The 11,089-nt window shown below is 40.0% G+C and overlaps 2 protein-coding genes across 14 annotated transcripts in view; one reads left to right on the top strand and one right to left on the bottom strand.

Annotated features, from left to right (window-relative positions):
- The first annotated feature begins 4,433 nt into the window (after positions 1-4,433).
- phox2bb (paired like homeobox 2Bb) lies at positions 4,434-7,715 on the top strand. The gene is made up of 3 exons (XM_034199437.1): positions 4,434-4,810; positions 5,418-5,605; positions 6,007-7,715. The coding sequence occupies exons 1-3, from the start codon at positions 4,570-4,572 to the stop codon at positions 6,433-6,435; spliced, it is 858 nt and encodes a 285-aa protein (XP_034055328.1). The 5' UTR covers positions 4,434-4,569; the 3' UTR covers positions 6,436-7,715.
- Positions 7,716-8,759: 1,044 nt separating this feature from the next.
- LOC117535094 (LIM and calponin homology domains-containing protein 1-like) overlaps positions 8,760-11,089 on the bottom strand; it is a 124,665-nt gene continuing 122,335 nt past the window's right edge. For all 13 annotated transcript variants that reach the window (XM_034199405.1, XM_034199407.1, XM_034199411.1 and 10 more), the window contains one exon: positions 8,760-10,964. In XM_034199405.1, coding sequence (XP_034055296.1) covers positions 10,939-10,964 — 26 coding nt within the window. In that variant the 3' untranslated portion in view covers positions 8,760-10,938. The remainder of the gene's footprint in view (positions 10,965-11,089) is intronic.

Raw genomic sequence — 11,089 nt, 5'->3', positions numbered from 1 at the left:
TATATTTTGGTTATAAATCTACTTTTCCTCCACTTAATTGAGCCCAAATATAATTATTTTAGAATGTATAATAAGCTATGAAGATGTATACAGCTGCATCAAGTAAGAGGGGGTGTACACCTTCTTTGAATCCATGCATTTGATCACAATAGAGGTGCACACTCAGATCTGCACCAAAGACAGAATAAAGAAGCATAAGAAAAACGTCAAAAATAACAATAACAACACGAGCCTGCAGTCTGACACACTGGAGTCTTTTGTGCTGCAGGTTTTTGTGCAGACACACACAGAGAAGACACCAGTCTTATAATTCAATTTTGTCTCTTCTCCAGATGTCACTTTCCATCTGTGCGTTCGGAAAGGCGATGCGCTTTTTACGCACCGACTCATGTTTGACTTCTTTTTTTACTGATGTGCAGCTTCAGATCTTACAATCAATGCAGCTTAAAGGAACAATACAATATAAGAGAGATTATGATTTATTACGACATATTATAACGGGTTTGCAGTGGTATATTTTCTAAATTGTGCTTAAGTATTACCCTTTGCTACTTTGTACTTCTACTCCACTAGTTCAGAGGTAAATCGTTTACTTTTACTCCACTATGTACCTTTAGCAAATATAGATTAGATTAATGATAAACAATATGATCAAAATAAGGCTTTATATACACCTGGGTTACATTCACAATTAAGTTCCACCATCTTCAGCTTGATAAACACATTGATGCGTCAATAATTATATCAAAAACATTATATATATATATATATATTATTCTGAAATGGGACAATTTGCAGAATGAGTACTTTTAATTTAATTTGATGCCAATCATTTTGTACTTTTACTTGAGTAACATTTGACTATTACTTGTAAAAGGGTTTTCCTATCCTTTGGTATTTCTACTTTGAGTTAAGAACACGATCTGAGTAATTCGTCCACCTCAAATGGAAAATAAGGAGATGTGATTATTGTGGAGATGAAACAGTGGAGCCACTTTTATCTCTGTTTTTTGCAGGTGACATCTCGCCTTTTATCCATGCTGTCAAATTGAGACATCATCCTAAATTGCCACGAGAGCATCCCCAAAATGAATTTTGTATCTGCTCTCGAGCCCCTCCCCTGCAACACGCGGCCTTATTAATAAGCGTTTGGATATAGGGTTTCCTCGGGCCGAGGAGTGAGACATTGTAGGTGCGATGTGACAGCGGGACCCTCCCATCTCTCTTTATCCTCCTCTGTTCCTTTGCCTTTTTCGGGGGAGTGGATCCATCCAATCCATCCAGAGACAATGGCATTTTGTTCCTCTTTTTGTCCCTCCTGTCGACCCGCATTCCTATATTGCTGAGCAACGATAGTGCGCACTAAATGGAGAGGAGTTGCTCCCAAATCCCGGCTATTGTGCGCCACTTGCCATGGGAATTTAGGGTCTTGCAAACATCGCATTTTGCTGATTTATTTAAGTGAAGGCTTGTGGTTGGAGCCCTCTATTGGCCGCATAATTGCTAATTAACCACCGCTTTACTTGCATTAAAGGATCATTATGTTACTGTAAATCATACGGCTGCTGTTTGGAAACGGCGCTCAAAACAACCTGCAGGAAAAAGTGTGGAGGTTTTACTTCTTAAAAGCTATAACAATAAAATCAATTGCTTTCTTTCCAATTTAATATTCTCACATCCAAACATCAAACTGTGGCCTCTCGTCCCACCAGGACCAGCTGAAATAATTAAAAGATGTTGAAACCATAAAAGAAAAGGCGGTTCAATAGCTGGTGGACTATGTGTGAGGACTATGGAGAGCAGGAATAAAGAGCGGCTTCAGTGAAAGAAACTGACGGCTAAAAGCTGTAATTGTATTTGTCTCGGCGAAATATCAGAAAAGACTTCTCGTTTCTTTGAGCGTTATTAGATTAATTCCCAGAGATGGTTGCTTTTCTCGCTGCCAGACGCGTGGAGGGAGGACGGTGCACCATTTGGCTCTTTGGTTTCAATAATCAAATTAACCATTTGGTACAACTTTTAGGGTCCCAGCTCGTGTGTAAGAAAGGAGAAAATAAAACATTAACATAATAGGCACCGGGTTGTGTCAAGAAAGAATTAACGTGTTTCTTTTCTGGCGCTGGTTGATCTCTGAGAAGACAACGGAGAAAAGCGAGAAACAACTGCAACACGTCAGCAATTGTGGGGGAAAGTAATTGATGGCGAATGAGACCGGGGCTATTTTAACAGAGAATATAAGAGCTGCACCTTGCAGGGTGAAGCAGAACCAAATTATAAAAGGTACCAAATGTAATCCTTAAATCTCCTTTTCTTTTCTTTTCTTTTTGAAATCTGAAATAAAAGTGTTTTGTTTTTTTAAATGTTTGAGGTGACAATATTAAAAAAGGCAAATCGTTTCTGATAATTTTGGAGGGACTGACACGTGTACACATTTTATTTTAGACAGTTAAGATTTAAAAGGGAATACAGATATTGAATAAAACCACATTTGAACCCTTCTTTTTGTTACCTCGGATATCAACCTGTATGTTAATTGCTCTTTTATTCTCTCCTAGTCCAAATACATCTTTAATATCGTTCCAGTCTTCTTTAATTTAGATATTGAAATAAAATCAATATTGTGAAAAATAAAGTCAAATAAAAAAAAAAAGGAACAATTGAGAAAATCTATAATAATCCTATATAATAAAACCTGTGCCAATGGGTAACTAAACCCAGAGTCCGGGGTGATGCGACAGTCCGCGTAATAAAATAAAATCACACACGTTCACTATTATAGGATTATTATAGTGATTTTCAGTCTGCTCACAGATCAATCACTGAAACAGGAGCAGTGGTGAACAAATTCAAACATCAAACCCTCATCTGCTAAATGTAATTGTTGCTCCATAATTCCTGTTGTGCGTTTTTGTGTTGAGAAAAAAACCCGCAGCTTCAAACGAGGACTTGAACTCGGTCCAATGAGAAAAAAAACGAAAACACACACGAGTGTGTAAACGCCATACAAAGCGGCTCACCTTATTACACAAACCAAATTAAGCACTCAGCCAATATTGTGAGCCTAAGAGGTCCGAGGACTGCCTCGCCAGTTCGTTACTTTCATTAGAAAGATGTTATTTGCCAAATAAACGAAATAATGAAAGTAATAAAGACAATTACAAACTCATTTGAATCATAAAAACACACCCGGAAGTTTAGCAGATTACACTGCAGCAGTGCAGATGGGGGGGGGGGGGGGGGGCTGAGTGTGTGGTTTATTTGGCATAAAGGGCATTATTAAACCGAAGCTGGTAAATTCGTTTATTATTGTGCGTAAATTGTAATATGATAGGGATCATTTCTAACTTTCATTTATTGCCTTCAATTTTAAAACCAGAAATGGCAAAGGCCTGATTTAAATGTCTGTAATAATAATTAAAACGATATATGTACAAAATAATGCATTGTAATGTGATAAAGCAGAGAGAAATTAAACAAAAGGGGAACCGGTACAGTCTGTTGTTATGGACGTGATTAGTGCATGTGCATACACTGTGAAAAAAAAAATCATAAAATAATTCATATTTTTCAATAAAAACAAAAACTGAAAAATGCGATGATTTGCTTCAGAGCACATTTGTTGCAGTTGTTTTCTTGCAACCCGTGTCCTGAAACAAAGCAGAATCATTATTGTTAAATTGTGCAAAAACAGTCCCGGTTGAAATGTGATTTCAACTTAGATGCATATTTTTATTTGTGCAGAAAACTAGATTTTAAAGCTCAAAAAGCCGTGAAAACTAAACAAAGACCCAACCAGTGGTTATACCTGTTAAATTGTGCATGTTTTGCAGCTTATAGTGCAGAGACAGAGACAGAGAGAAAAGCGTGGAGCAGACGGGCAGGGAGCAGAGGCAGAGGGGGAATACTCTGTGAAATCCTGCCCAAGGTATACGGTCGCTTAAAAGGCTTAAAAGCTTGGAGAAAATTGGATCAGGGAGAATCGTCACCCAACTTTCATTATTTCCAAGTGGTGTGATTGAATTAAAGGGCAAGATGGTGGTTGGAGAGGAGTGGGGTGGGTGGGGGTGCGGCGGTGGCGGTGGAGGGGTGCGTAATGGCGTGGTATTAAATTCTAATTAGAGATGCAGGGGATCAATGATAGGGAGGTTGGACAGCCCGGGCCCCCAGTGCCAGCCCAATAGACTGATGAGTTATTGTCATGTAAAAAAGCGCTAGCAATAAGACCAAACGCTTTGCTATTGTCCAAGCGGAAAGAGCCAAGTTTATTATGAGGACTATATGCTCTAGAGACCTCGGGCTAGGCGGCTCTTAGGGGGCTTTTCATAAAACAGGGCTAGGTTCCTATAAAGGAGGCCAGTTTTGGAGCAGGCGCTGAGCAGTGCACATCTACACCGTCCAGCCTCCTTACAACCAGTTAAACCCAAACAAGTCCCCCAAACTCAGACCGCGCGTCCTCATTTTGAGTTTATTTTTATACTTTCTAACCCTTTTTTGTGGGGTAGTTTTTCTTTGACGGTGTTTTTTTTTTCACGGGAAGTGCAACTTTCTTTCTCCACCGAGCTTTCACAAATGTATAAAATGGAGTATTCTTACCTAAATTCCTCTGCCTACGAGTCATGTATGGCCGGGATGGACACGACGAGCTTGGCATCGGCCTATGCGGACTTCAGCTCGTGCAGTCAAGCCAGTGGGTTTCAGTACAATCCCATCAGGACCACTTTCGGGGCCACCTCCGGCTGCCCGTCCCTGACGCCGGGCTCGTGCAGCCTGGGGACGCTGCGGGACCACCAGAGCAGCCCGTACGCCGCAGGTAAGCAGCGGCTCCGGAGCCTCAACCCGGCGTATTATAGGACGCCTTGATTGCATTTGAAAATGGAAATGTGTTTAGTATTTACCAAACGAAATTTGCTTACACAAATGAAAGAATTTATCACGTTAGAAGCGATTGCAGGCAAGGGATAATTCGGTTACGGGGTTATACTATCCCAGTCACACCCAAAACCGCCAACAGAATTATCTTAAGCTGCCAAAATGATAGGCATAATTTATTTACTTTGCGATGAGACATAAAGCTTCGAAAAATAATTAGATAACCAAAGACTAAAGCTCATTATTGACACCGCATTGGAGTTACAGTAGCAACAAGCGGGGAGGATGGGAACATTATGACAACTTTTCAAACTTGAGCCTCAATCTGTGGAGGAACAATTAGTTTAACATCACAATTAACCGCATCACGGGTCAGCAATGATATCAATTCAGAACTAATTCACAGGTAATCAAAGGCATAATACAATACGTTTAGCCCAGCACACATAACCGGATTTTATACAAAATATCGAATTTACTTCCACATGACAACACTCCACATGTCTCACACTGCACATCTAACCGTGACATTTTTATTTGGTTTACAGTTCCCTACAAACTGTTCACGGATCACGGTGGGCTGAACGAGAAGCGGAAGCAGAGGCGCATCCGGACCACCTTCACCAGCGCGCAGCTGAAGGAGCTGGAGAGGGTTTTTGCGGAAACTCACTACCCGGACATCTACACCAGAGAGGAGCTGGCACTGAAAATCGATCTGACTGAAGCCAGAGTTCAGGTACACACACCGGCTCTCCAACAGACAGCAACCTGCTGCCATTACGCACGAATGGATTTATGATGCAAATGATAAAAACAAAAATAAATGTTAACTTTGAAAAAGATTGTAGTGAAATTAAAGCTTTAATACTTTGACATGATCAGCCACTAGCACCATCTTACACACACTCGTGCATTAATGCAAAAAACAAAGATCGTGTTTGTCTTTAGGGACACATCAGCATTTTTTTTTATCAGCACACTGATTTAGAGTTGCCTTTGAGACTTGCTGCTCGTGGACATTCTAAAATTGAGCCCGAACAATAATCAATAGGTTTAGATTAGTATTGATTGATCTATGTTTTTGTCACCATTCAACACTTCCCTGTGGTTTAACGTTTGTTTTGCACCATTTCCCAGGTTTGGTTCCAGAACCGGCGTGCCAAGTTTCGCAAGATGGAGCGCGCAGCTGCGACGGCCGTAGCGGCTGCCAAGGCCAACTCCGGGAAGAAGTCCGACTCCAGAGATGAAGACTGTAAAGACAACAAATCCACCGACCCCGATAGCACAGGAGGACCGGGCCCGAACCCAATCACCAGCTCCAACTGCGGCGGACCGAGCCCCACCGGAGGACAGGTCAACAACACCGGGAACGGACAGGTGGACCAGGTGAAGACCTCCATGTCCGGCGGGATGGGGGTGACCGCAGCGAGCCAAGGCTGGGCCACCAACCCGGGCCCCATCACCTCTATCCCGGACTCTTTGGGCGGCCCGTTCGCCAGCGTACTGTCGTCTTTGCAAAGACAGAACGGAGCCAAAGCTACATTAGTAAAGACCAGCATGTTCTAGTGAGGCAGAAAAAACGTTTCCTCATCCTCATCATCCGGAGACTGAAAATATATTGCCCATGACAGACTTTAAGGACAATAAAAAGCAGTTAAAAAGAAGATGACAACTATGTTATTTTATTTTTATGCCTTGCGCCGTTTCGTGTGGTCAGTTGACACTTTTGCTGTGAAAATATCCATCTTGACAATTCATGTTGTCTGATAATAACACCGTCTTTGTTTCTTTAACGTGAGATTAGGTGAAATGTGTCCACTTGTTTCCGGTCATTTCTAAAGACTGAAATCCCGTACTAGTATCAACAAAATGACACTTCTGATGAGATTCTCCATGCGTAAAATACATCTCATCCAAATGCGAAACGCTCCTGCTGTTTTAGGAAACAAAGGACACATTTAAGTCTGAAAACGGGATGAAGTGATTTGTTAAGATGAACATTGTGTTGGCCAAACACGGACGTCTGCGCACTGGAAACGCGTCGTGCCATCAGTGAGCAAAAGGGAGCCTCGTTAAGTCGCGTTACATGTCAGAGTTCAACAGCTGCTTTGTTTGGTAAAGAGACGTTTAATGCCCATGACTGAGGATGCTCTCACACACATCCTCAGTCTGACACAACTAAAACCCAACGAGACGCTGATGCATTTCGCTTCTCTGATCTCTGCAGGACACAATATGCAGTTACTTTGCAGCTTTTTCTGTTTCCAAGGCTGCGGAGAGTTCAGTTTCTTTAAATTATCGATATAAAACACAATTATTTCTTCGAGAAAAAAAAGGCACAAACTACTGCAATGTTCACCTCTGACAGGAAATCTGTGTGTTTTGTGTGTCTTTCTACGGCAGTGTTTTTGTGGCTCAAACTGTATAGTGTTAATATGTATTATTGTCTCCTAGTTGAACCATAGGCCATACTCCCTCGTAGATCGATCATACAAGTCTTTTTGATGTTTTACAAAATTCCCTCGGAAGAATTTATTTTGGGTATAAAAAAAGGGAATGGATGCAAACATTGTATTTATTTCTATATCATTTGCATGTTGTCTCTTTGTCTGATTTTACAATGAGTTCTCTTCCATTTTGTGAGCATTATGTAACATGTTTTGTCCAGGATCTGAAAGTTATTTATATGTAGGTAATGAATGCTTATATTTAAGAAGGAAATATTTCTACATGTGCACATAGTTTTCCAGGTGTACCATTCAAATGGTTGTTGATGATAAAAAATAATAATAGTCCAAGTTGCTATGTCATGTTTTTCTTTTGGTTAATTAAATTATATTATTACAGGTTTATATCTTATTTCATCGTAACATCTTTAAAGAAGCTTTTTTTTTAATCATTACTCAAATACAACGTGGTGGTCTTTGGAAGAAGACCGGACATTCTTCAGAACCACAGACAGCTACGCACCGATTACAAATAAGCTTTTCCCCCTAAAACATTGTTAAAATACTTGCATTTGGAGTAACATAATTACATGTAGTTGAAATGCTAATATACATAATTAAATGTGTTTTGTTGTTGAGATACGACAGTTTGAAGAAAAGCTCCAAAGAGGCAGAGTAAATGCAGTCAACTTGAGAAAATACGGAAACACGCCATCTACATCGGAAACAAAAAACAGCCATATTTAAATAATATTAAAGAAACCAATATTTAAAGCTCAACACTGGGCTTTGAAGGTGGAAGTTTAAAAGTTACATAACAGGTTCAGATTGTGTGTGTTGAACAAGAAATTAACCAACACTGTCATGTCAGGCCTTCCTTATCTAAAGACAGTCCTGTATGCATACTGGCTTTCACATCTATTACAATGTATGACAGTATTTGTAAATTTGGGGTCACAATTGTTGGTAATACCAGAAATGATGAACCCATGAAAAACAACTCAGATGCAATGTTTTGGCAACATTCTTGAAAAATTCACATTATTCGATTTAGCACATATTCAAAAGCCCAACCTTATCCCCAACAAGCCTTTTATACAACGTCAGAATCTGGCTTTAAGGTAAAAATAAATCGGTGAATTAAGGAATCAGAAATTACTGACGGATTTGTTTAAACTGTAATAATAGACTTTAATCTCACGTCCTTTTTTAAAGCCTTATTTTTCATGAATTGTCTGCTTATACTATTCTATCTGTCGTCAGCCACAAATCAATTAACAAGCGCTGCAGTAAAAATGTATTTTCTAAAAATATTTAGCAAAGCAAAATGGTTGGTTTCCCGTTTCACTTCTTTGACGCAATTGAATCTAAACCACGTTAAATCTTTGAGGCGGTGCATTAAAATGTTTGGATAATTGGAAACAATAAAAGACAGAAGCACAGTTTTAATTTATAACATTTTATTTATAAACATACAGTATGCTATAAATCGCATTTAAACATCAAATGGATCTATATTTCAGATAGTGTTCGGTGAATATTACAATAAATACAGAACAGACGTGAAGGTTTTCGTTCCCAGACTATCCTGTCTGAATGAGCTCCGTCTCAAAGATCCCGCTATAAGAGACTCAGATGTTTCCGTTAACTAAATGAGAATAAAAAATAAAATACAAACCGGAACAGAAGCTTAAAATACTGCAGATCAGAGAGAGGAACCCGGAGGAGAAGCGAGGCTATAGACGCACTTCAGCTTGCTTTCATACAGCAAATCATTTGGTTTTAGGCTTAAAACGTGCATTTATTTTTACATCCATAATATTTAACCGAGCTCTTCTCATACAAGTCCAAAAAAGAAAAAAGCAATGGACTTAAAATGTCCAGCTGGCAGCACAGATGTTTAGTTTTCATCACCAAATATTGCACAGGTGCTGGTTTGTGTTCATATTACCTCTAAAGATGCAACATGTACTGCTGATTTTTGTGTTTCTGCAATTGTATTAAATGAATCCTACCACTGAGCAAATGTCAAAATTACCTCAATATCATACAGAAGTCTATATCTCTCTAGAATAAAACAACATTCAAAATCAAAAGGTCTCTCCTGCAGTATATACATTTCCAAATAGACAACACTGAGGAATCACAGAGGGGGGGGGGATATGAAATTAAAGTTGTTTTTCATGTAAAATAAGCAGTACTTGAACTGAAGTAAAGCAGATGTGAGGGAGGTCTGCAGTTTAAGGGTTCACATTTGGCCATAATCCCTCGCTACACCCCAAAAGAAATAAAACTAAGGAGAAATGAAACACCATACAGCTGGTGTTTCCCTCCTGCATCACCTTGCTTTCCTAAGGCACATTAAAGTCCTGACTTTCAGAGGAGCAACCTGCTATGACCCAAAAGCACAGCGAGTCAGTTGTTGCCCTAAAGATGCAACTACGTCCATAATATGCGTTTATATATCAGAAGCTAATTGTATTCAGGGGAACAGAACAGAGTCACTGTGAGGGTGACATGTGTTGAGTGAGCTTTACTGTCTGTCTACATGTGTCCGAATGTGACTTTTGTTTGAATCAAGTACTCGTTTAAAAAGGGCACACACTTTGGTCAGAAGTAATATCCTTAATGTCTGAATCTTTAAGTGTTCATTTCCCTACATGTCCCATTGCATGTCTACTGGGTCTCAAGCCAGGTGGCTATGTTGTAAGGACTGCCGATCGGCTCTGCACATTGGGCTGTTTAGCCACAAAAAGACTCGTCCTACTAAACTGGAAGGAACGCAAACCAGCCTGCTTCACTAGGGACTCATGGCTGGACCTGCTGCACATGGAGCGTGCAGCTTCTCTGCTGGGGGGTGTTGAGGCGAGACAGGAGGATTACGGTTCACTGTCCACAGCACTCCTATCTGACCCTGTCAATAGGACATCTCCTGTGTAATGTCTTGTACCCCCCCCCCCCGTTATGTCTTGTTTAGTTGCGAAAAAAATTAAATAAAAAAGGGCATAAAATGTGTGATATTTTTCAGATCCAGTCTGGTTATAAAGAAATAAATCCATACTAAGCTGCCTGATCACATATTCAGTTTTCTTATCAATTAAGGGAGTCTTTATCCAATGATGAATTCCTAAATAATAATGAGTAATATGTGATATACTGCATTTCCATCATATGGAATTTAATGTTTTTTCCAACTCGGAAAAATGATTATGATTGGTAGTAAAAGACTTGAACACCATATTTTCTTATTGCGTGTTCGCTGACCGCGTAGACGTTCACTTTATAATCTAGCTGTGTTTGAAGCATCTTATTGTGTTTGCTTTCCAACATGGCCGCCGCCCCAGAGCAGTCTCTCTCGCTGCATGATGAAACAGGTGGTGGTGCGTGGACCAATCAAATGCTCTCGCATATCAGATGACATAAACACCAAGAAGATATATATATATTTTTCAGACGATAAGACTGTCCCCCGTTTGGCCCCCCTCCACGATGAGTGTTCATTGGTAATGGAGCTGCAGAGGATGCAGAGGACATGCTGTGAAGGACATGATTTTGCAGAGAATTGGTTTGGAAACAGAGATGGGGTTTCTTCCGTGAACCGTGTGTGTTTTTCTGTTGAGCGTCACAACGTGGTTGGCTGTCCGGCCGCTTGGAAAGGGAAAGAGAAAATGATGAGACCCCGTCATTTATTTTATTAACCACAATTGTTTTGGAGGGTTTTTAAAAAGGTCAAGGACATGCAGCTCTAATGAAAGGGATAATGACTTCTGATT

This window comes from Gymnodraco acuticeps, unplaced genomic scaffold, assembly GCF_902827175.1.
Source record: "Gymnodraco acuticeps unplaced genomic scaffold, fGymAcu1.1, whole genome shotgun sequence".
Lineage (NCBI taxonomy): Eukaryota > Metazoa > Chordata > Actinopteri > Perciformes > Bathydraconidae > Gymnodraco > Gymnodraco acuticeps.
Note: the sequence above shows the minus strand (reverse complement) of the source record. Positions and strands in the feature narration are given on the sequence as shown.